General features: G+C 36.4%; 1 protein-coding gene across 6 annotated transcripts in view; it reads left to right on the forward strand.

Annotated features, from left to right (window-relative positions):
* Positions 1–745: 745 nt before the first annotated feature.
* The window catches only part of STK33 (serine/threonine kinase 33), an 80578-nt gene continuing 54005 nt past the window's right edge, over positions 746–27318 (forward strand). For 2 of the 6 annotated variants that reach the window (XM_088145975.1, XM_088145977.1), the window contains exons 1-2: positions 754–824; positions 23675–23739. In XM_088145975.1, the coding sequence (XP_088002101.1) occupies positions 23731–23739 (9 nt within the window). In that variant the 5' untranslated portion in view covers positions 754–824; positions 23675–23730. Of the gene's footprint in view, positions 835–23674; positions 23740–27318 lie in introns of all 6 variants that reach the window. The other 4 variants (XM_088145974.1, XM_088145973.1, XM_088145976.1 and 1 more) reach the window with 4 other exon arrangements.

The following is a 27318-nucleotide window of genomic DNA, read 5'->3' on the forward strand; positions in this document are numbered from 1 at the left end:
TCTTTAGTTGACCTATAATAGGCAATTCAGGACACAGTTAAACAAGCAAAAAATATAATTCCTATTAATGCATCTTTAGGTTTCCCTGTTATATTTAATAGTGAGCCTTAAACAAGGAACATGCATTTATTACCAGTATTTCAGAGAAATGTGTCAAACAAAGCAAGGAATCTTCTCCCCCACAACAAATTTAAACTTGCATATCAAGATGACAAAAAGGAATTCGGGATATTTAACTGAAGGCAACATGCCCCTAGATCAGCTTATTGTTTTCGAAATAACCTGCATCAGCACGGAAACATGGCAACTATTTATAGCAGTGTTGTGCAAACTTGGCCACTTTAAGATGAGTGGACTTCAACTCCCAGAATTCCCCAGCCATTCTGGGAGTTGAAGTCTACCCATCTTAAAGTGGCCAAGTTTGGACAACACTGATTTATAGGATTGGGGCATACGGCTACCACCTCGGGACCGAAAAGTTCAGTTTACTCTTTCCCGTAATCCAGTGGCGCCTCATATTTTTTAATATGATACCCTTATCGGAGAAACAGAAAGCCGGCTCCTGTCCCTCCAATCATTGCTTCCGAACTCACAAAAACAGACGGTCTAGGCAGGTGGACGAGGAGAAAGGACCTTCCCCTGTATGTGGCGCTGGTCAGCCCCGCCAGGGGGCGGGAAGAATAAGGAACGACTCCGCGTCGTGACCTAGTTTGTCCGCGCGCGGCCCCTGTACCATCTGCGGCTCTCCGGCTGCTGAGCGTGGTGGAAAGTTTCTGCAACGCGATGGTGCCGAAGGGTGTAAGAAGAAGAGCGCCGCCCGGCAGGTCAGCGAGGGTGAGCTGCGGGGGTGAGAGGAAGAGGAGGAGGAGGAGGTGCTGGTGAGGTGCAGGGTCGAAAGCGGGCAGACTCGGACGTTTTAGCGAACGGCTACCGCCGGGACGACACAGACAGGCTGCAAGTTGTCTAGTTGCCATGACGACGGGGAGGATGCTCGCTGCATTGGGGCGCCCAGAGCCGCCGGTTGCAAGGGGTTTGGGGGGGAAAGAGCAGCATCTCCGCCACTTTGTCCCATGGGGGTGGGTACGCGTGAGACCCCTCTCTCTTACTCGGGTATTTTATAAGGCTAACCGTTTTCAGAGCGGCGGTGCGTTTGTTGTAGCAAAAACAAAACAAAACAAAAAACCAGCAGTCCTGTGATAACTTCCAAGCTGTCATGCTTCTTACGACTTTTATGGCTTGGGGGCCAATTTACTAACTGCATGAAACATTGTCCCATTTTGGTAAATATCGTCTACACATGCTCTTAGAGAAAAAAATGTGGAAGCAATGCATTCTGAGGGAAACAAAATGCAAAATGTGCTGACTACAGTAAAAGCCTACATGGCACTTTTACCCTCCCAGTAACATTGCAGTTTTGCCCAGGCAAACAAAGAAGGAAGTTCCACAGTTCTATGAGATTTGCTCCTAAATAAGCTGGTATGTGATTCAAACCTAAATCTATATAAAATTAATATAGCGATCATTCATATTGATGGTAACAAGCATCCTGGTATTGTAAGTCGGTTAACATATGCAGTGGGACAAAAATGCTTAACCTGTGTTGAGAAAGAAGGTGATGGCATTGAGGATCTTGATAAATAGCAATTTAGTGGGTCCTGCTGAAATCTGTTGCTTCCAGAACGGCTACATCTATTGCTTCAGTGGCACATAATCCTAAAAAATGGAAATGTTTTTCCACTAATTTCCCCATGCTAATATTTATCATGTAAATTTACACCATTAATTGATTGATTGATTATGTGCCATCAAGTTAGTGTTGACTCTTAGTGACCATATAGATAGATTTTCTCCATGATGATCTGTCCCTAACCTGGTCCTTCACATATGTACTGTTATACCATCATTTAAACGGTCAGATTTAATCACAATTTTTCCTTTAGAGTTTCATTTAAAGTGCAGTATCATCAATGTCATAATTTTTAACCTGGACTCTTCTTAAATATTTATAGTGTTGCCATTTGTTCCTGCTATGCTTTAAGTTGTGCAACTACAGACATTTAGCTGGTGTAGCAGTTGCAGTGACAAAGGAAGTTTCAGATGCAAATTTCCTTCTGCCCCCCCAAATATTTGAAATTCAAACAGAAAATCTCTTTAGAAAAAGGTTGGCAACTTGAAATACTGCAGAAAGTTAGCCTAGTTTTCACCAAATTTTGGTGAAACCCTATAGATGTTTTAAATCAAACTATATCTGTATGGTTTCTCCAGAATTTGGTTTTATTAGTAAAATGATCATGGTTCTCCACAAACACAGTGAACCATAATATTGATTGATTAATTGACTAGAACACAGTGTTGCAAAAGGTATCTAAACAACCTGATTAGGACAAAAAGTCCATAAGAGGTTTCCAGTCTTCAATAAATGCAGATAATGTCTTTTCTCTAATAGAAGTCTATTTATCCATTTCAGCAAAATCTGTCAACTTCACCATCCATTCCTCCATAGTGGGTAGTGTTGAATCTTTCCATCTCTGCGCATATAGTAATCTCGCTGTCGTAATCATATATTGAAATAATCTTCCCTGTTTTTTTCTGTTTATCCATTAATCCTAAAATGAAAAGTTCTGGCTTCAACTGAATATTGATCTTTAAAATCCTCTGTATCAAAATATGTATTTGAATCCAACTTTTTTAGCTTTTTTACATGTCCACCAAGCATGATAAAATGTCCCTTCATGTTCACATTTCCAACGTACATTTGAAGTGCCTTTATACGTTCTAGATAATTTCTCTGGCATCATGTACCAATGATACATCATTTTATAAAAATTCTCTTTGAGATCATAACTCAGTGTAAATTTCAACCCTTTTAACCACATATTTTCCCAATGATCCAACTGTATATTATAACCAAAATTCTTAGCCTACTTTATCATACATTCTTTAACCTGTTCTTCCTCTGTTTAAAATTTCAACAAAAGTTTGTACATTTTAGCAATTACATGTTCATCATCAGTACACAATTGCACTTCAAATTCTGTCTTACTTTGCTCCTTACCATACTGTAAGTTGGAATGTTGAGTGTTTGTAATAGTTGGCTAGAACTACTTCATCTGACCAAATTAAAAAAAAAAAAAAGCTGTGTTATCTTGTTCTTCAGAATTGGAGGAAAATGGTGGATGCTAGCATATTTTTTTTTCAATAATTAGGTTTCTGTCTGGGATTTTCCAGCAATATAATTCCTTCCAGCTTTCTAGCAAAAATATTCCTGGTGTCATAAAACTCACAATTCATTACCAACTTATAGTTTTCTATAAAGTATCACTTTTGTATGTAACCTTCCGTCACTGGCAAAATGCAGACCAGAATAAGATCTCTGAGGCTGTAACAAATTTGTCTAATTCAAATTAGGATATAATTTAGTTAAATAGATAGCTATGCTTTTGACTGCTGTCTCATACTACTTTGTTAAAGCTTCCTTAATGTTTAAATCTTACACACACACACACACACACACACACACACACAAATAAATAAATATGGTCTTCATTTATATAAAAGTAAATTGGAATAAGAATAAGAATTGTCATATTTTTAATAATTGTTTCATTTTTTGAGGCCTGCCTCCCCTGACAGGTTGTACCTGTTTGCACTTTCTTAAGATACATGTAACAAAAATTAACTTAATTTTGGTTGTTGGCTACCAGATTTAATATAGCAAAATGTTAAAAAAGTAAAGCACACTTTTGTTTGTATCACTTATATTGAAAAGTATAGGAAATTACACTGGCTAAAAAATTAACATACTGAAGAACTGTGAAGAATCATTGAGTTAAGGATTTTTTAAAAGTCACAATTGGTCTCCATTTTAAAAATTCTTTTACTAAGTATATCCTAATAGATCACCTCAGAAATTGTTGCTATAGTTTAGTGCAATGTGTGAATCTAGCTATTGAGAGGTTTTTGATTTCTGTTCACAGGAATTTTCAAAATCAGATTGGGCTGACTGAGATCCATTTATTTGCATTTAAGGATTTGGAAGACAGATTGTATGGTTTCAGACATAATGAGATTGGAGGGAGACAATGCTAGGGACAATAAAGGAGCGGGAATTCAATTTCTTTCTGATCCTTGGGAATGTTCTGAATGGAATTCCACTCTGGAAATTCTTGCAGTGGGATAAAAACTCTGGATCCAACTCTACAAAATAAATAATATTGCAGTAATTATCTAACACAGTTATGTTTTTCTCAGAAATATGTACTTAAATTTTTTCTCAAGGATTATATTAAACTATTAAAATCTAATATGGTCATTATTTTTTCAAATCAGAGTAGTATTGGCACTTTGTATCAGGATCGTCATGATTTACATTCACCTTTGCTTCTTTACTTTAGAACAACAATAGTTCTTTAGTGTAAAAATGGAAGTTTATATGAAGTTTAAGTTTACATGAAAGCGTTTTTGCTTAATTTAATGTTATTCTTAAGACTTCAGAAATGCTTATGTGTTACATGAAATCTTCATGAATGTATGGCCTTGTTTACTTTAAAAACAAATATTAATCCTACTGCAGTGCTCTGAATGAGGCCAGTTTTGTGTGATGGTCAAATCCAAGATTAGAGTTAAGTACACTACATAAAACTGTTATTCAGAGCTTGTTTATGACCCTAGTTTGTTGGGTTCACACATCACATTGAGCCATAGTTTAGCTATCAAGATTAATTAAGTAAGCTAGAATTGGTTATTATGTAGCATGTTAAGCCATAAATTATGGTTTTCGAATCACAATACTTGAGTTCACACGCTATACTAAAGCAAAAACAGACATACCATATACAGTATTATGGCTTAATATCATATTCATGTCCATGTAACCTATCACTTGTTGGATATTTACCTGCTCTTGGAAAGGGAAGAGAGGAGCAGGAGCAAGTAAATTACAAGCATGAACATGTAGTTTGTTGACATCATGATTTATTTAGTCTGAATTTTGGTTTAAAGTAAGACTCAAATCTAGTCTGTGCAGTGATAAGGTGGGAAGAATTTGAACTCAAGAACTGAAAAGGTGAGAAGAATAATAGTGGAGAAAGAGTATAATCTCTTTTACTCTCCTTTTGATTGATTTGTAATCAATATTTCTACAGTGACATTGTATTCCCAGGAGAATACTTTACCTTCCAATATTTGAAAATTCGTTATAGAGCAGCTCCCAAGTTTGTCTTTCTTGTATTATTGCCACATGCCTAATGATTTTATGTCTTTTTACATCTTTCCAGCTTCTCTATCTTGAAGTATGGTTATTGGAACTACATATGTAGCAAAACCAGCTCTTGATACCTCAGTGTAGGTTTGTGTACTGATAGGAAGGAAGCAGGCAGGGGGTTACAAAGGCTGGATAAGTGATGCTGAGCAGAGCAGCTAGAAGAAATGAGTTGAGTCCCTTTGTTGTTTAAACTAAAGAAGCTGGCCTGATCAGGAAATACTGATGTGGAGTATCAAGTTTTGTAACATGAGCTTAGGTATCTTAGTGGTATCTGGAAAGTGTTCTTTCATATCATTTTGGCTCCTTGTAATTCTTTTCTTTTGGCAGAGTTCTGAGATGATATACAAGCCTAATCCCTTTATGCATTTAAACAGCAGTCCTGAATCCTTATGGAACACACTGAGTTAAATGAGAAAATGTGTCTTCTGTTGCTTTATTTTTAACTATTCTGTTCTTCTAAGACACCAATTATTAGCAGTGTGAAAAAAACAAGAGCTTATAATACTAGTGTCATCCATCTGCATTTTATATAAAGGGAAATCCAGGATTTTTTCCCCCTCTTTGTCTTCTCATAGTGTAAACAGCATGCACACACACTCACAGAGAGAGAGAGAGAGAGAGAGAGAGAGAGAGAGAGAGAGAGAGAGAGAGAGTTCTATCTGTATAATCTTATTTGCTGCTTGGATTTGTGTGTAGGACTCAGCACATACTAAGAAAAGCTTTGCTGGATCAGACTAAACCCCAGTCTAGCCAGTATCACAATAGCCAACCAGACTCAGGCTGCATCTGATAATGGAGGTAATATTTCCCTTCCCAAGCAACTCTTGATAATATCATCTTTGAATTTGTATGGTCCTCTTCTAAAGGCAGATATTGTCTTGCTGTCATGAATTCTATACTTCATTTATGCTCTGTGCAAAGAAAACACAGAGTTTTATTATGTGAGGCAGAAATCTTACTATAGACTTTTAAAAAAACATTAAAACAGACTTATACACCAATACTAAAGAAAAAAACCCTTATATTAAAATAGCACAACATCCTAGGAAATGGAAAAGAATGATCAGAATATTAAAGTTGTGTAGAAACTACTGGTCATTGCTAGTATTTCCTGTATTCAAAATTACTTCAATATATCTATCCATATATTACCATGGATCATAGGAGATTGGATATTTCTAGCTTCACTATTAATACAAGTTATAAACTTTGACCATATTTATAATTAATATTTCTACTCATCCTCATATGATTGATTATGGCCAAATTCTATACCCTCTTATGCCATAGATTGATTGAAATTCATACTGTACTTCCATGACTGAGCTATAACTTGACAGGCAGCTGTCTGGAGAAAACTCAGCTACTCTTTATCTGATGACTCTAATTGCAAGTAATCAGAAACTGACAATAGAACTAAGAGGGGGTTTGAGATTATTGATTTGGGAATAATCCTAATAGGATTATTAATCCTGAAAAATTACAGTTCAGAAATGTTTAATGGTTGAGCATTGCCAACCACATATGATCATATGTACTCTTCTGTCTACAATTTTTCTTCCAGCATAAATTAATATTTCTTTTATAGATGTACTGTATTCTCATGTGGGTCAAGCATCACCTATGAATTAAAGTTAACTTGATTTAAGGAATTTAATGGACCATATCCTATTCCATTCATTGTCTTCAATATAAAATAAATTGTATTTAGCTCCATCTAGATATTTAGTTAACTACTTTCCTCTTCTGGGTTGTCCTTTACTGTAAAGATTCCTTGCTGGATAAAGGCCTGCCCTATCCCAGTCTTTGGTAAGTACTTCTGTCCTTACCAAATAATAAAGTCTGATAAATAAATCTATGGAGAATGATTCAGACACAGGTGACTCCTTCCAATCCATAATTAAAATGATTGTCTGAAGAAATAAGCTCTGTAGTTGTCCTCTGTCTGGTCCCACTTTAAACTTAAAATGGGAAGGCTCTTATCATTTTTTTAATCCCTTTTCTCAGTTTCCATAATAAGCCGTCCTTTTGTTGGAATATTGCAAATAATTCTCACAATTTGTCTCAGCTGGAAAGTATCCAACTATCATCTTATATTGGGCACATTCCAGATCCCTCTCATACACATATTCATAGATAATGAACTTCAGCTATTCAAGTCTGGTAAAGTTGCCTGAGGCATGTTCTTGCCAGGTTATCTGGGAAGAGTTTGAACCTGTTACCCTGGATAAAGTGGAAAGGATCATCGGAGTTGTGAATGCGACCACCTATGTTTTAGATCTGTGTCCCTCCTGGTTAAAGTCTCCCAAAAGGTGGCAGGCAGTTGGGTCTGGGCAGGACAGAATGTTTCTCTGTTGGAGAAGAGGCAGAGGCAATTGTCTGCCACCTCCTCAAGAGACCATCACTGGACCCAACTGATCTGGTACCTGTGAATTTTTGTCCAGTCTCCAGTCCAGTCCAGTCTCCAGTCCAGTCTCCTGGAAGAAGCAGATTATCTGGACCCTTTTCAGTTGGGATTCAGGCCTGATTATAGAACTGAGACAGCATTGGCCATGCTTGTCAATGACCTCTGGCAAGCTTGGGATGGGAGTAGTGCATCCACCCTGCCCCTCCTTGATCTCTCAGTGACCTTTGATACCCTCAATCATGATATCCTTCTGGACCAGCTCAGGGGATTCAGGGTTGGAGACACTGCGGTACAGTGATTCTCCTCCTTTCTCTAAGGCTGGTTCCAGTTGATGTTGCAGGTGGGGGGAGGGGAGAGGTTGAACCTGAGGCTGCTGCTTTTGTCGGGCAGAGTGATAATCACAAACACTCCTGTTTGTGCAGAGCGCAGCGAAAACTCCAGGAAAATATTAGCCATGACAGCAAACACAATGCAATGTCCATTTCTTGTTTCCCAAAGAAATCCAGTCAGAAAATATATACTAACTGGTGTTTATTGATAAACATGCAAAATTCCATAAAATGCAAATATCATACGAAGTATAAAGAAAAACACATCTTCTCATTTAATGTAGCATCCAAGACTTATTAGCAACACAAGCTTAACAAAATCTCTAGCTACAAACTCCTAGAGAAGAGGTACACTACTTGGTACTTTGTTACAACTACGTAGCCCATAAAACCTACATAGTGGCTAACACTAAAACAACTAACAACTACTCAGAGAGACTGAACATTTTCCTCCCCTTGTATTATAGCTCTATGCCACCCCCACTGGGTAACTAGCATACACACGCCAATAGGTGGCAGTAAATAGCACAATACACAACACACAATAACAAGTGTTTTTCACATGATCTCTGTAGCCAAAATATTATTTGTTATTGTTGTAAAGATAACGGGATGAATCCTTTCCCATGAGAAAGAAAATCCTGACAGCTTTGTGGGGTGCCTCAGGTCTCTACCCATTCCCCATTCCTATTTAACATCTACATGAAGGCACCGTTTGAGGTCATCTGTCAGCACAGGATGTACATCTTTTCCCTGGGTTGACCAAGTGATGCTGTTAAGGTCCTTTCCCAGTGCCTGGAGGCTGTGAAGGTCTGGATGGGGAGAAAAAGCTTTGGCTCAACCTCAGCAAAACAAAATTGCTATGGGTTTTAAGACTCTGTGGTTCCAGGGACTTTCCTTCTTTAACTCTGCATGGAGGTGCACTTCCCCAGTCAGAGTTGGTATGCAATTTGAGGGTTTTCCTGGATTCTCAGCTCCTGCTCAAAGAGCAGGTGGCCATGTGGCCAGGGGGGCTTTTGCACAGGTTTGTCTTGTGTACAAACTGCATCCCTTCCTGGACCAGGGAGACCTTGCTCATGGTGACTCATGCATTAGTCACCTCCCATTTGGATTACTGTAAGTTGCTGTACATAGGGCTGCCCTTGAAGACCACTCAAAATCTGCATCTGGTCCAGAATGCAGTGGCATGGGCAGTTTTTGGTATTCATTGTTATGCCCATGTAACGCTGCTGTTCCACAAGCTGCATTGGCTCCCAGTAGGTTTCTGGTGCAATTCAAGGTGCTGACCATTACCTATAAAGCGCTTCATGGTATAGGGCCAGGTTACTTGTGGGACCACCTTTCTCCCATGGTTTCTGCTCACCTCATGAGATCTAGTAGAGAGGGCAAACTCGGGGTCCCCTCTTTTAAATGAAACAATGTCATTTTGTTGGACCCTGGAATCATGTCTTCTCAGTGGCAACACCTTCTCTATAGAATAGCATCCCCCTAGATATTCAGATGGCCCCAGCCCTGTTAGCCTTTTGCCAGTCATGAAGACCTAGCTGTTCCCCCAGGCATTTGGGTCAGGGGATGGATGAGCTCCATTGTTGTAGTGGGTGAGTTGAATGAATGGTTTTCTTGGGCTGCAACAACAGGGGTTGTCTGGTGGGTTTATTGTTTTTATCTTGAAAGATGCCCAGAATCACTTGTGTGAGATGTGTGGCTATATAAATTATATACTGTATTTATTGGTGTATAACACACACTTTTTTCCTTAAAATTTGGGGCTGAAATCCTAGCTATGTGTTATACGCTGTTACTCAGGCGGCAGGCCTGGGAGAGTGGCGCCTTCTTTTGAGCCAGGGCTGTAACCGGGGCAGCTCTGCAGAGCAGGAGGTGAGCAGCAGGCAAGTGAGCGAAAACCGGTGTTCCCCATCGCTCGCGCTAGTGCCTGAGCTCTCATGGGCGAGCGAGTGAACACTGCCACTCCCCTGCCGCTCTCCTCCTGCTCTGTGGAGCTCAGGCACTAGCGTGAGTGATGGGGAATGCCGGTTTTCGCTCGCTTGCTCACCTGCTGCTCAACTCCTGCTCTGCAGAGCTCAGGCGCTAGCACGAGTGATGGGGAGCACTGGTTTTTTTTGTTCAAAGAGGTGCTTTTTTTTCATATTATGTACGGTGGGGCAAAAAAGTATTTAGTCAGCCACCAATTGTGCAAGTTCTCCCACTTAAAAAGATGAGAGAGGCCTGTAATTTTCATCATAGGTATACCTCAACTATGAGAGACAAAATGGGGGAAAAAATCCAGAAAATCACATTGTCTGATTTTTAAAGAATTTATTTGCAAATCATGGTAAATAAATAAGAGTCTTACTGATCCATAATTTCCACTACCATGTACAATCAATCTTTTTTTGCCAAGTCTTAACGCTAATTTCTGAAATATCAGTTGGTAACACTCGAAATAGATTTATCAATCAAGGAAGAATATTCATTTTCATTGTAGCTGTCTGTTTTAATCTATACCAGTTGTTAAGGTCATTATGGATTAAGTTAATCAATAGGAAGTAGTAAATCTTAAAAGTTTTAAGGACACCTTTAGATAGTTTTACTCTCAAACAGAATATAAAGATTTGGTTGTTTTACAGTGCAATAAACTTCTGTAATTCTCTTTTTTAACTTACATGACCAATTATCTCAGATTCTGCAAATTTATTTGAAAGCCTGCTTGAGAACTGAAAATGTCAATTACATGCAAAGCCACCTTCAGTAGGGCCTTTGCATAGATTCATCTGGTGTGCCAATCATTCCCTCTCTTGGATTATTTTATTATTATTATTTTTATTTTTCAAATTTGTATGCTGCCCATCTCCCCCAATGGGTGACTCTGGGCAGCTCACAATAATAATAAAAAAAACACAGGACTCTCCAGACATAAACATAATCTATAAATAGTTTAAAACATATATAAAAATGGTCTAAAAACCTCCTATAATTTGGCCCTAAAAAACCTATGAGATGCTGGGGGGGCCAACCCCTCACCCCACCAGCCATCTCCATAGGTGCGGGCCCCCCTCTGGCCCCCAAGCCTTCTGGCAGAGCCAGGATTTGATCTCTTTCCTGAAGGCCATGAGGGAGGGGGCACACCGCACCTCAGGCGGCAAGATGTTCCATAGGGCGGGCGCTACAGCAGAAAAGGCTCTCTGCCTAGACCCCACCAATCGAAATTCCTTGACAGGTGGGGTCTGCAATCTGCCCCTTCTGCTGGACTGAGTGGGGCGGGCTGAGATGATCGGGGCGAGGCGGTTCCTCAGATAACCTGGTCCCATGCCATGAAGGGCTTTAAGGGTGATGACCAACACCTTGAATTGGACCCAGAAACAAACTGGCAACCAATGCAGCTCACGCAACAGGATTGGAAGGTTCTTCTCATCATCACTCATTGATCATCTCCCATTTAGATTATTGCAACATGTTCTACATGTTGTCTTGGAAGACTACTTGGAAACTACAGGTAGTCCTCGTTTAGTGACTGTCTTGGACAGCGACTGTTTGCAGTTACATATGGTGATGAAGAAATAACTTTGCGACCAGTCCTCACATTTATGACCTTCGTAGGTCTGTAAAGCAAAGGAAAGCTGAAGTAAGATTATAAGCACAGTTGCGGTTTCACTTAGTGACTGCTTCACCTAATGACTGAGTTGCTGGTCCCAATTGTGGTTGGGCTACCTGTACAGCTAACAAGGACTATCTGTACAGCCAGTCCAGAATATAGTGGTGTGAGTAGTGATTGGCATACCTCATTTTGCCAATGTAACACTTCTAGTTTGCAAGCTGCACTAGTTACTAGTTGGTTTCTGGGTGCAATTGAAAGTTCTGGTTGTTACCTATTAAGTCCTTCATGGCTTAGGGCATGGGCACTTCTGGGACCATCTTTCTCTGATTGTTTCTGCTGATGAAGTACCATCTGGTAGGACTGGCCTGCTCCAGGACTCATCAGAGAAGCAATATCATCTTGTGGACCTTTAACACAGGCTGCCTCTGCATTGACTACAGTGGTTCCTTTCTTATCTGGATGGCCAATTTCAGAAGCTTTCAACTAGAATGTTGTTCATCCCATCAATTTTTCACATGCTGTTCAACATATTTTAGGAATATCTTGAAAGAAGGTATTTTTAATACTGAGATTATATAAAGGTAATAAAGGTATCCTTTATTATACAAGCTTTGGAAAATGCAATATTATGTTTTTACTTGAGTTTTAAACATAGTCACAACTCTTTATTTATGTTTGTTGTAGCATGGATAATTCAGAGGAAAATTAGTGCTTTAAAATAAGGCGTACAATCTACAAATTCTAAACCTAATGTAATAACTTGTAGAACTTGATCCAAGTGTATTTTTAATTGTATATGTGTTGTCAAACTTGTTGCCATTCATCTAACAAAAACAATAACTTTTTATCCTCTGGTATGAAATTTGCTTCTGAGTTTTATATTCTTCATGCAACTCTCATTTTAAAAAAACTATTCATAAGAATTATATTGTTAGGCCAGACCAAATAACAGTGCTATTTGATCCTGGATTCATCTAGTCCAATTACCTTATTTCCCACAGTTACTAATTACATAAAAATAGTTTTAGCCTTTCCTCATAGAGAAAAAACACCTGAACTTCCTGATTCTTAAAAACTACACTTAACAATAGATTGTGCCAGTTGAGCCAGTTTATTAAATGGGTGTTCCAGTAGCAGGTTTGTGATAGATGGCAATTGAAAACACAAACTTGTTCAACTTTCAACTGTAAGAACAGAATAGAATTTTTGTTGTTTTAGGGTGAGAGCCAGTTTGATGTAGTGGTTGAGATGCTGACCTAGAAACTAGGAGACAGAGTTCTAGGCCTACCTTAGGCATGAAAGCCAGGTGGGTGACTTTGGTCATTCTTTCTTAGCCCAAGCTACCTCACAGGGTTGTTGTTATGGGGAAATTAGGAGGCAGGTGTATTAGCTGTGTTCACTGTCTTGATTTATATATAAAAAAGGTGGGATAAAATAATAATAATATGGCATATTTACCAAATATGTGTGCTCCTGTTGAACAAACACACACTAACATTTGCTGAAAGTATTTAAGATTTATTTACTATTTTCTTACTGGATGAAAACATAGCACTAGCTTTAGATTTGGTACATGTGTATTTGGGAATAAATCCTTTGAATATAGTGCTGTATTTTGAGTGGGAATGGATGACTCAGTTAATTTCATGTCTTATCCACATTTTTTTTCTTTTTTTCCATTTCCTTTATAAAAAAAATTGAGAATGCAAGTAGCCATGCCCAGAATGGAGAGAAGTTTCCTGACATGTACATGTTAAGAATGAGAAGCCTCTAGAAAAAAGAGATGGAACCCCAAATGTGATTAAATATACAGGAATTAAAATTCAGACTATTTGGAATTAATTCTCAAAGTTTTCTATCTGGATGACAATCCCTTCCTTCCTTCTATCCTTCTGTTCTATTTATGAAGATATTTCCAAATTTGTTGGGGTTACACACACACACATACACAGGCATGTATATATCTCCAGTACAGATTGGGCTCTGATGGTGGGAAGAAGAAAATTAATTTTATAAATATTTACAGTTAGTGTCATACTGAAAGAAAGAATAAAGATTCTTTATTTTTTTGGCCCTTCTTAAAAATAATATTTTAGAATTTGGAATGAAAAAGCATAGTAATTATTTTTAATTTTAAAAAACTAGATTTTTGTTTACAGGTGGCCTGGAATTGATGAGGTTCAATGATGTTGAACTTGGTCTCTGTGGTTTGTAAACCATAGCTTATGCTTTACCATTTTGTATGAATCCAGTCATTGTTCAACAAATCAAGGTTAAAAGCAACATTGTTTAGTATTATGTACTGTATGAAGCTAGCCAAAGTGTAGTTGGAGGGTTTTAACTGGCTAATGATAGCTGCTTAATTATTTAGAAAATATTTCTGAAACCAAATTTTGTATATTTGTAATTCTGCATATGTTACTTGCAATATATAAAAACTGGCTTGTAAGAATCTACTTGAAACCTTTCTTTTTAAACAAGTATTAGTGATTTTGATGCGTAATGGAGGGAAAAGTGCCTATCTTATTGTTTCTGATTACAGCATTTTATTTGTTTGTACTCTGAGGTTGCTTAGTTGAGGATCTCGGTATACCACTCAAGACTGGAGTTGTATAGAAATATTGTGAAATAAATGAAGAGAGTCTGCTGGCATTTTAAATAATTTTACATCTGAAAAGCAAACAGGAAAGCGTAAACTGCTTTATATAGAAATTGTCTCTCTGTAGTGTTAAGTTTAAATATATACAAAGCAAACTGGAAAAGAAATATAGCAATGCTACACAAATACTTGAGGAAGCTAACTAGACAAGAATGCAAAGATTCTATTGAAGGCACTGCTCCTAGCAACCAACCATGTCTGTATAAAACACGAGCGTGGTGAACTCCTTTGTTCAGTGGATCATTGTTTCCATTTAATAGTGAGTCTCCTTAGGCATGATTTTATAAGCAGTTTGCTTACAAAATGTTTCACATAATTCCTTTGTCATAAGGTTTTCTTGATTGTGATTATGAATTTAAGAGCCTAATTAAAAAAAATGCTTAAAGTGTTCACATTGTATGGAAATGATTTTGTAAACTTCTGAAAGGGCAAACTAGATTCAATATGGTTTATGCATAAGTCTAAGACATGGTATAGTTTCTTATGTTTTGGATTAGTGTGAATCCATCCATTATAGCTTAGTGTTTTATGTGAACTAGCTTCTCAGGGTTAATGTACTGTGTAAATCAGGCCAGCAAGAGGTACAGTATTAACAAACACAATATTGCATTGATGACATAATATAAAGCACTGAGATTTAACAGTAAGATGGTATTAATCATTACTGTTACTGTACTTATTTGTCAGAGCAATACCATGCAAAACACCTTGGTATGTAGGTAGAATCATTGCTTGGTTATGAGAATACTCACTTTATTTTAAAAGACATTCAAGTTCGATGGGATGGAGTGGGATGCAACAGGGTTTGGATTAGAAAGGTCAGTTAGGTGCATAGACACTACTGAACTTCAAAGTGTATAGTATTGCTTTTCCCCCTGAGGAAACTGCATATCATGAACATGGAGGATTAAGAAACACACCAGTGAGGTACCTCCCATCTTCTGTGGAAATAAAGAAATTGGTTCCCTAATGATTTGGCAAGAATTACATAGATAAAACATGTATTTCAGAGAAATTTTAAATGATGGTTCACTGAATTCAGAAGTACAAATAGCAAGAATGGACCCACATAATATACTGTAAAACATTGGTTAATTTAATTTGTACAAAAAAGAATGGTAGCAGGGTGCCATCTTGTGGAAAAAACAAATAATAACATTGTTATCTGACAAAATAATTATAATTTATTATGACTGCTGACTCTAGGGGGCTTTATAAATATTTATAATTAGACCTGTGTAGTTATTTTTAAAAATATTTTTAAAAATGCACATATTATTCTGTGTCTACAGTTTGTGACTTGTAAATTTAAATAGTTTCTAGATTACAAAACTAGAAAATATGGCTTCTATTGCAGCAGTGTATCTTTATTATATCTACTGTATTCTTTTTCACAGTAAGATATTAAATTAAATTGAAAACATAGACACATTTTGTATCTAAACTATACCTTTCAGCATTTATGTTTATTCTAGATAAAAGTACAAAGATAATAATCTTAATTTATTTCCCTTTAAAAAGAGAATAACTTAGTGGAATATAAAGTATTTAAATAGACTTATGTAGAGGGTTTAAATGCTATTCTCTTTAAATAATAACCCAGAGAAATGTGCACTATATTGCCTAATACAGGTACATACACTGGAAACTTTGCAGTAGCTTTTTTTTTTTTTTTAGAAAACAAACAAAAAAACGTAAATTTGACTTTGTTTTGTCCCTGGACATGAATATCTTCCATTTGATTTTAGTCTGTTACTTTGGTGGAATTATGCAATTCCTGCCCATCCTTGAAATTATTTATATCCATATATAAATAAGATGTGTTTCTCTTGTATATGAAAGATCATGTTGCAGCAAGTAAGGCTAGTTTGAATGTTATGCACAAATATTATGACTTCTGCAAATTGGTAAAATAATATTTCTCTGCTGAGAGGGTACTGAATGATTGTGTATGAGGTGCAGAGAAGATGCAGCAGGTCAACTGAAAATACAGTCAAGGTTATAGATTTTCCAGAATAAGGACAGGGGCTGTTTGAATGGGATCATGAATAGGATCAACTGTGGGCTCATTTATTTCAGGATAAAGTTGAAATGGTCAGGCAGAATTAAAAAGAGAAGAGAGAAGATAAATGGGGGCAAATAGAAGTAAAATGAGATGGGTTGTATAAAGCTGTAATGTGGATATGAATAGATTGCAAAGAGATGGAGTAACAGCTCTATCATATATGCAGTGAGATTACTAGATAATAAGTGGTATTAATCTTAGAAGAAAACATGGTTTAATGAAAATAGGTTCCCTAATTCCCTAATGAGGTGCAGGAGTGTGTTATGTGTGTGGAAGTGGAAATCAGGTTTGCTGATAGTGTTTTTATTCTGATAGACAGACACTGTTGGGATACCACCCATTTTTAAAATATATTGTTGAAATTCATTACTTTTACTTTATGTGAAATAAGCTTTTAAATCAGTACAATTCTCATGTAGTTTTAACTTCCACTTACTAAGTTCCAATCTCATGTTCACAGCTTTCAGATCTTCTCCACCTACAAATTCAGGTTTAAAGAGTTTCATCTTCCAATATGCTTATATTTCTCTTAGGGTACAAATAAATGAAGTTTAGCTGATAGCCACTGGTGTCTCTTAAATTTCCGTGATCACTTAATGCCAACTATCACCCTTCTGGTTATGTTCAGGATTATCTAGATCATAAAATCAGAGACCATGAATGTGCTTCTGCTGTATTTTAGTGTTGGTAGGTGCTCCAGGAAATCATGATGCTAAAGCAATAGAGTAACAGGCCCATATGTAAAGGAAAGGAGGTTTTTTTGACTGGAAAGGAAATAGCCTTTGTGCTTCTGAAAACTGAAAGCTTTCAGGGGAGCTGCAACTGATTATATTCAAGTAATATACTTTTTTTTTTTAACCTTAATTAAAGTGGATCTCTCTGCCCACCCAGAAACTCTTAATTCTTGGTGAAGGGGCTGAATCAGCTAAAAGTCTTACAGAGGCCTTATCTTAAATAAACTCTCATGTGAGACATCTCTGCAATTTGAGAGCTGGTACGAGATCATGCTTTGTTCTAAACATGGAATTAGGTAGGAGTGAGATTCAATACCTCCATAGGTTAAAACAGATGCTATCCAATAGGCACTTGTAATACCTATATATTCCAGATGGGTTCTAAATTGTAGCGGGAGGAAGATTACAGTTTGCCAGCAGAACTAAATTTTTTGAGTTGCGAAAGTGTATTACTAAGAAACTATGTATGGATTCTATGCAGTAAAATTAACAATAAAACAATGTTTTTATGTTAATAATATTATGTATGCAATTAGCAGTAATTGAAAGAGCAGCTTCATTCATGTTTGTCAGTTGTTTTGATAACTTTATTGAGAAGTGACATAAAATAAAGGGAATGACATAATATTGCATATTTGTTTTTGCAATGAGTTACCTGTAAAAATAGGTGTGAAGCAAAAAAGAATGAAGGAGAATTATGGGAAGACTGACATACTTCTTGTACTAGCTAGCTGAAGCCAAATATGAAATATCTGCATTCTACTGAGCTATGATTTTTAACCATAGTTTCCAAGCAAATCATAATGACTTGGTTTGCACCACGCTAAGTCAAAACCAAGCTCTATTATGGTATAAATAACTTGCTAAATCAAAATCATTTTTTTAAATTAAAACTTTACTTGGTGAGGGAACAGGAGACCATTGATCAATTACTTTTATTGATAATTGTAAATAATGAGCATGAGATGAGATTAACTATGATAGATTAAATGTCTATGTTCAGAGTCAATAGTCATGTGATTATCAGATGCTGTGGATATAAATTGAAAGAGAACTGTAAGCTTTCTAGAAGCTGACTACTATTGGAAACAGAGCTAGATAGGTCTGACCTTAGAGTGGATGTCTTTTGGCACATTTATAAATCTCAACCAATCACAGTTAACCACAATTTGGTTAATATCTGCTAGGAGCAATATGTAAATTTCATCAAGCTTCCCAAATAAGTAGGTTGTAAATGTAAACTAACAATAAATAATTTATGTTGCAGCAGATTTGTCTTCAGATATTTATGTCCTAAGTCATATAGGGTTAGGGGTAGGTACTGTAAATGTTAGCATTAAGAAGAGCTTGTTTCTGAATCAGGAGCCAGTGAAGCTCTTTGAATATTGGCCAGATATATTTTTCCATTAAAATTCTGTAACTATTACATTTTTTGTAGTAATGTTTTTAAGCTGTATTCAGTAGCTATCAGACACAAAGTCCGTTACCTGTACTGTAATCTTAGTAGTATGTTATCAAAACTTAGATAATGGTGACTATAGTCTTTATCAAGGGAGAGGCTTAAGCTAGTGAAAAGCATTCTGTGGGACTGAAGACAGTTCGATCTCAGGTTAAATTATGAAATTAGCCCTTTATGTGAAACTTTTTCAGATATCAAAGTGAGCTTCACCTATAACAAAGGATCCCTTCACTCATAGAGAATATATCTTATTGGACTCAGCTTCTTATAGATTTGTGTATCATCATATGATGCCACTAGGATGGTTTGTCTCATCACCTTCAGACAGATGGTAAAGCTATAGGAGGTAAGATGGAATCATGAAGTATGAAGGTCATAAGGCTAAGTAAAAATACCTCAAAATACTTTAGGAAATGATCCTAAAGACATAAGGAAAACATTGTGCTCCCAATAAGGGTAGTCCTCGCTTACTGATCATTCGTTCAGCAACTGTTTGAAGTTACAACAGTGCTGAAAAAATTTATGACCATTTATGAACTTTGCAGTGTCCCTCAGTCACAAGATTGCTGCTATAGTCAGTACACATTGTCCGGTGCCTGATCTGTAGTTTTTTTTCTTTCTTTCACCCCTTGCAGAGTAGAGAGATTGAGAGGGGGATTGCAAGAAAGTAAGCTGTTTGCTCTTCTACACATTGAAAGCAATGCAATTGCACCAGCAGCCATGGGCATGCTGTGCAAACGTGTTCTTTGCCTGACCCTTTCCCCCGACCTTGCAGAGCAGAGAGATTGGAGAGGGATTTTAAGAGAGTAAGCTGTTTGCTCTTCTAGACATCAAAAGCAATGTGATCGCGCTGGCAGCAGGAAAGGGTCAGGCAAAGGAGAGATTGCTTACAGAAATTACTTGGTTTTTTCCCTCCCACCCTCGCAGAACAGAGAGATTGGAGACCCAGGGATTTCAAGAGAGTAACTATTTGTATAGTGTGCCTGTGGCTCCCAGCCCCGGGGGCTGTCCTTTCAATATGTACAAGACAGTAAGCAGGCACTGGAGCATTCCAAAGGGCAGGGGAGTGGTTAGGAAGCAAACAGAAGCAAAAAGTGTGAAACTGACTAGTATTGTCTCTTTCCAGCTGGAAAGCATGGTTGCAGTCATGTGATTTCCCACTCAGTGACTGCTTTGCTAAGTGGTGGAGTTGCCGGTCCCAAGTAGGGTCGTTAAGCAAGGACTACCTGTACTTACCCTGCAAAGCCTGTTGAAAAGGAAACTACAGTCAGTAGCTGGAAGGCTGTTAAGAAGTCACAGGCTCACTCTTTTCCGGCATAAGTAGTTTTTTAGAATTCACAGATAAGTTATTTTGCTAATCTAGTTCAGAAACTAGTTTGAAATGGGTTCAGATTGTGTTATCTCATATTAGAATCACATACTTTGTTAGTATTTCTAATTTAATATTACTTTAATATTTCATCCTCCTTGAAATGCTATTTAAATACATTTTAGAATATTTGGTTTCTTCAGAACCTACAGTAATACGGGTTTAAGCTACGAAATATTTGAAATCCATATGATATATTTAATTTTCAAAGCTTTCAATATCTAGAATTATTAAGAAATTATTTTTCTGAATCATGTAACAGTAACACTGTTTTGATTGCAAGCAGATTTTTCTTGCATTAATATCTCCCTGTGCACTGGAGTGCTTTATAAGTATAACTATGACTTAGGAGCAGCAGGTTTAAGATATGTAAAGGTGGGGATTTGCACCTTATGCTAGGTGCCAGATTAAATGAAAAATTTCCTGGACAATAGTTCTTCTGTTATCTTACCTCAACAGATAAAGCAAACACCATAAAATGGCATTTTATTACTAGGCAAGGTACAAAAGATGTTTAACAGCATCTGCAAAAGGAGTAGATAAGAAGCATTTGTGCTTTCATTAGTGTGAGTAATTCCATCTTTCAGTTAATATGGAACACAATCAAAAGTGAAAAAAACAGCAACAACTTACATTGAGCAGTTCTGCTAAACTATATGACTTGAACATTAATAATTGAAAAATAAAATCATACAGCCTTTCACTTTCAAATCATACAATTTAAATAGATTAAACAATTTCATAAAAATGTACATTCTTTTAAGTATATACATTGGCATATATCTTAATATATACATTATATATATTGTATACAAAATATTATTACGCTCTCAATGTAGGTATAGATGTTTACATTCAAATTAAGTGAGTGCACTTCAGTTCATGCACTGTTTTCTTCTCATATCACCTTTTTGTATCTTTCTAATTTGCTCTGAGGATTCGTACTCCAGGAGCAAATGTAGGAACTGTTCAAGATGATAGAAGTTTATTAAGAATCAGTCCCACTGACAAAACAACATCTGCTGATGGAATGCTATCACTGGATTCAACTCAAAATATAAATATGTATGTGCTAATCCAACCTGCATTTAGGCAAAGTATTTAATATTGGAAAGATGCAGTTAAACTCATACTGAATGTTACTCCTATGATGAGTTGGAGATTGTGATTCCTCTCTGCACTTTATGATGTATGGTACTGTAATGGTATTTAGTTGTTAGCTACATTTTAGTATGTGATAAAGGAGTACTGCTTTAGCTAATAGAGGTTTTTTTTTCTCATTTACTGGAACGCTCAATTTTCTTATTCTTACAAAGTTGCTTTCATCTAATTTGGGAGAAACAGTAGTTTTTGTGTATGATAATGCTGAGGAAAACAAGTGTAATTTTGTGGCTGCTTCAGGATTCCTTAAACATGAGTGAAATCTGGTATCTCATTTCATTGTTTTCTTCAAATTTGAATGTGAGCCTGAACTCACATACAAGCAAACACAAATTCGAGCTCTCATTTAGACATTCTTCAGTAAAGAGTGATTTAGAATGAAAGTGTAGACTGTAGGGGAGGGGGGTAAAGAGGATAGGGCCATGTTCATAATCCTTGCACCCTGCACACGTTTTTCTATAAATCATTTATTGTAGTCCTTATTAGGAATATTTAAGTGAAATATATTAGTTTAAGTGAATAAATTGTCAGTCACAATCTGTGGAGGTATGGATTTGAGTATTCCTAGGATCAATGTACTAATCACATTTTGAACTAAAACTTCAGGTACCTCTGTGTAATTATATAGCAAGAATATCCAGTTCATCTATCCAAGCAAATGATTTAATAGGCAGGAAGGGCATCTTACGGACCCCGTCAGCTAGAGAATTTCAACTGGCGGGGTCTAGGAGGAGAGCCTTTTCTGCCATCGCCCCCTCCCCGTGGAACATCTTGACCCCTGAGGTGAGATTGGCTCCCTTTCTTTGGGCCTTCTGGAAGAGTGTTAAGACCTGGCTCTGCGAACTAGCATGGGGAACCAGTGGGGATTCGCAGCACTGGGGGTGGTTGGTGGCTTGAGGACGCTCTCTCCATCTTTTAGCTTTTATTTATTTTTGTAAAGATTTTTATTATTTTTTATCACCTTTTATTTGTAAGCTGCCTATAATCACTTACATAGTGAGATGGGTGGTGTATAACTTTGATTAATAAAATAAATAATAAAATAAAACAAATTAAGGAGGCATCAAGAGGATGTGACAAGGTGCTTTGGATCAGATATGGCTATACTGTTGGGCTTCCTTAATTCAAATTGTATTTCCTGGTATAAAGTAGCTACAGTGGCTATCACACAAGCCCAGGAGGAGACACAGCTTTTTAAAGGAGGTGCTGGCAGCCCAACCCTGCTCCAGAGCATCTTTTTGACTGTGGACCTGTAGTGCTGCACATCTGTAGGACTTCTCCAACACCATCCTATCTACACCTTAAAGGTCTTTCCCCACTGCTAAGATGCTGACCATCCATTCTTGAGTAGGCAGAAAACTAACCTGATATGATAAATCTGAAGGGAGATTAGCTCCATCCCTCTCAACATTCCGCAAATCCCTTAAGACCTGGCTATGTGATCAGGCCTGGGGCTCCCAGGGGATCGGGGAGATTTTACGATGGCTCCCTTATTAATTTTATCCCCTCCTATTTTATGGGTTTTTACAGTTTTTTATGTGTAACTGTTTTTATGTATTTATTTTTTTAATTGTTGTATGTCACCCAGAGTCACCTTGTGTGAGATGGGTGGCTATATAAATAAGATAAATAAATAAAATAATTAATAAATAAATATCAGTTTTCCCAGTCATTAAACCTCTTTCCTCCTTTGTGTGATGAATACATATAAAACTTTGTGTCAGAAAAAAGCAACAGTGGGAAAAAATTTATCTTTGAAAAAGTATTAAATACTTTAATTTCAATAAACATATGCTAAACATTATACAATTCTCCAGAAATTATTTATAAAAGCTTATTTATGAATTTAGATCCATGGTTCATCAGCCTAAAGTTAATGCAACCATGTTTTAAAAAGCCCACATATTCCTGTTATTTTCATAATTCCTGCCATTTAGCTAAGCAGCATTTTAACTGAGGAAAGGTAATGTTTCTTCATTTACTAACTGTATATTTCTTTCCAAGTACGTACAGATTTGAGACAGTTTTTTAGGTCTTACAAGGTGCTATGTCATTCATATAGTCCACTAAAATGATTAATAAGATGTGTAATATTATCTAATATACTGTTATTTATTCAGTGTAGTTCAAGAATATATTTCCCAAAAAAAACACTATTTTTTGAGGAGTCCACCAAATACGATAGCTGTATTAGATGGGAAGTTCAACAAGAATCATATATTGCAATCTTATCTAAGTACATTATATATGTAATGTTTAGTGTTCCTAACAATCTGTAACATCAGTTAGCAGGCTGACTAGTTATAGAATTACTTCTGCTTGTACAGACTTGGTCCTTGTTACCCTTGGATGCTTTCATATATAATCAAGTATTTGTTCCCACCCCCTTGGGTCTCTTGCTTTTGAATTTTCCTTTTCCAGATGTGCTCCACTGATTATAAAGCCTTGGCATCCAGCCATTGAAAATCTGATGAACCTTGTGTTGCTCTGCTACTATGTTACCATATAAGTTGGATGTTCTTAAATGTCCTTTCTGCATTTATCATTTTGGAACAGTAAGTATAATGGAAAGTTCAGTATTGTATTTAAATATAATAGAAAACATTTTTTTTCATTCTTTGTTAACAATATAGGTAATGGGAACCATATGAAGTCATGCTGCTGCTTTTGTCCTGCAAATTAGATGTGAATGAATCAGGTAAGAATTGTGATTTTTAATCAATTTAATTAAAATGCTAGGTGTATAGTTCCTTTTCCTTTGGGTATTATATGGAAAGAAAATAGGCCTTTCTGTTAGAAAAAAGCATATATGTTTAGAAGAATAATGGTAGTTTATGACATTATTAAATTGATGTCCATGTAGTTGTGTGAATAAATGCTTCATGCCCATTACTCATAGAAAAAGATGCTCACAGTTCCTGACAGTCTCATTTCATGTTTTGTACTTTTATTTCTTCCTTCCTAAAAAGATACATAGTAACATGAATAAGAATACTTGAACTGTAGATAATTTTCTATAGAAAACAAAGTTCCACTAAACTGAGAACCAAATTAAATGCAACGTCAAAGTAAAAGGTAAATGACAAATTCTGGCTTAGAACTGCAACATAGGTGTAAGAAATTTTAGGAGATTTTTTTACCAATGCAGATAGGAGATAGTGGGAATGTGAAGGGAAGCCAGTCTGGAGTAGGATCACTGTGTGTGCCTCTGTGTAGGAAAGCTAAATTATCCATAATTTCCCAGGATTATAGTCTGGATTCCCTCCCACTCTGACTGTTCTTGCAAATTACTCTGAAAAACCACTTGCACAATTCTTACTTGCATTAATGGTAGTAATTGACTCTAATTTGCATGTATCATATCAGTATATGATGTAAATAAATGCTAATATGCATATAATCCACGTTCGTTTTAAGAATTTATTTACTGCTCACTGCTTCCTGAATTCCTAGTTATTGTATTCTCTTAAATACAGTGAAGTAGGTAAATGTAATTGAAAGTTTCTAGACATTAATATGAAACACACTAGCACGTACTAGTATATCTGATTTCAGTTTCCATGTGTATATGTCAGATATTTGTAAGTTAAGGCTGCAGTCCTAAACATGCTTATTCCCATAGAAAGAGTAAGATTTTCTGAATATAGTAGGACATCTATTTAAATCAGATATTTTTTGAATTGCCATCTTGTGTAAGATATACTGAAAAAAAACACACAGATTTAAGCATGGTAATACAGTATCTGTTTGAAACTGCTTTTAATGGGAGCAGTTCTACCTTTGTTTCATACATTTCTTTTTTACAAGAAGGTTGCTGATGAAAAATAGAAATATTTGAAAAGACAAATTTCTGTTCTGTAAAAAAAAATCAAGATACAAATGATTCTTTACTTTCTGATTCATAGTCCAGAATGTAGTAGTTTTGTTCCTGATTGATTGTAAATGGAGATCAAAGTATGGCAGCTGCAGTTTGTCAGTGGAGTTATCTGACAAACAGCTTTTTCTCTCAGAGCCTTCTTCTCACTGTACTTCTGATACTATCATGATCCTCTTCTAGGCTACAGCGAGTCAACCTCTTAAACATTTCTTAACTTCTTGCATGTGTGTGTGAGTGTGTGTATGTGTACAGGTAGTCCCCAGGTTAAGAACGCCCGGTTTAAGACCCATCATTGAGAACAGATCCTATTGTAGCAAAATTCGAGTTAAATACACAATGATTTGAGTTAAATGTACAATGTTCCGAGTTAATTACACAATACTACTTGTACAGTATTGTACAATGATACTGTTCTGGCTTACATACACATTTGACTTAAGGACGGACCTGGGGAACAACTCATTCTTAAACTGGGGACTACCTGTATGTGTATGTGTATGTGTATATGTATATGTATATGTATATGTATATGTATATGTATATGTATATGTGTGTGTGTGTGTGTATTTGTCATAATACATTTAAAAATTTTTATACTGTACAGGAGAAAAATACTGATCTTTAGAAAAATGTAACTTTAATGTGTTCCACATTGAATATCCAAACATATTTTCTTTTTGGTGTGATATTCATCAAAATATGCTTCCTTCACATAACATTTTTGCACATCCCAGTTTTAACATCACATGCAGCTTAAAGTAAATTGAACTGGTTGGTTGATTGTGTACCTCTCTGATAGATGGCAAGCATTTTGTGGGGTTATGTGTTGCCTTCTACTATTTGGTGTTTTGTGACTGGCCATGTGTAAACATGACTTACTGTGTGCTAGCTTCCATTTTCTAACAGTACCTGCAGCATTCTTTCAAATTCCACCTCTGCCCATTGATCTAAAAAAATATTGTCTTCACTTGCTATATGCCACCATAAAACAAAATAGTACCATATATTTCAGTACAATTCATCCTATACAACTAATACTTCATATCTGCTGCAATGTGATAAAAAATACTGTAATGCCATATTACAGTATCTTCAGTACACAGAATACCCAACCTACTATGAAAAAATAGCCGGAATGAAACTACAGTGTGTCAGTTCCAGATCAGCTGAGTGATTTAATTCGGCAATCCATGATCAGAAATAAAAGTATATATAAAAATGAGCAACAATGATTAAAGTACATTTTCAGTGGAAAAGGATGTTTTGTGGTTGGGAGAGATGTGGGATAATCACAAATGGACTGAAAAGTAATACCCACAGAGCTCACTATCAGTTGGACAGAAATCAGGTAGTGTAATGGATGTTCAGAAATGAGCTGGAAACTGAATCTAAAAAACACAAGTTCTAAAGAGGCAAGTAAAATCTGAGTTCTATGCAAAGCAACAGATAAACAAATAACTTTTTAGTCTGCAATGTTTTCACAGCAAGAATCAGGCTGTATGTCATTCCTTCTCAGTGGGGATGGTATATATTTTCAGCTCAGTTCTTTGCTTTAGAGTTTATACACTGTTTAAAGTAAATAAGTCATGTTTTTAGGCAAGCAATGACTTTTTGACCTGGATGCTATTCGTCTGGAACTGGGGATATGAGAACTCAGTGTAGCCTTTACTAGCATGGTACCCTCTGGATGTGTTGGAGTATAATTTCCTTCTAACATGTTATGACATGCTGATTGTTTTTATTTTTCAAACAAATTCTATACGTTTGCCTAGATTAGCGTGATTTTTTTAAAAGAAGGATTTAGAATCTGTCTCATTTTATGCATACCATGTTATAGAAAGTGGTGAAAATAGGTTATATAGGCAATTAGCTGCATTTGTATGGCAGAATACTGTTGTTCATATATTCTTATTTTGTCAACAGTCATTGTAACAGAAATGCAATTATTTTTATTTATGTATTTAGATTTAACTCTTATTCTGAGGATCCAAGGTGCCAATAAGTATCCTTATCCTGAGTAATAACTATAAATTGATCCTATATTGTATGGAAATATTGGGTTGCATCCACACTTCACTCTTTAATTTTCTCTGTCAACTTAGCTCTGCTTAGGGCCCTGCCCTAAGAGCAAGGAGAGTTATTCTGCTTATTTCCGTCTTCTCTGCTGCTTCTGCTGTCTGAAAATCTGTTGAAGAAGTTTGAGGGATTCTTTGAAGTAAATTTTTAGAGGACACAAGCGGTTGTAGAGTGAGAGGAAAAATGGTAAAGCTTATGTTTCCATTTGTAGCACAATTACTTTGCTTGACCACACATAGTTTGAAAGAGCTCATCTAAATAAAGAATGTGATCTTTGGCTCTAACCCTTTATAAATAAGTAGACTTGAGGAAAGAAGAATGTAG

The sequence above is a fragment of the Python bivittatus genome, unplaced genomic scaffold (assembly GCF_059951505.1).
Source record: "Python bivittatus isolate LINGU-HERP-01145 unplaced genomic scaffold, Pbiv_v1 ctg000480_np1212, whole genome shotgun sequence".
Lineage (NCBI taxonomy): Eukaryota > Metazoa > Chordata > Lepidosauria > Squamata > Pythonidae > Python > Python bivittatus.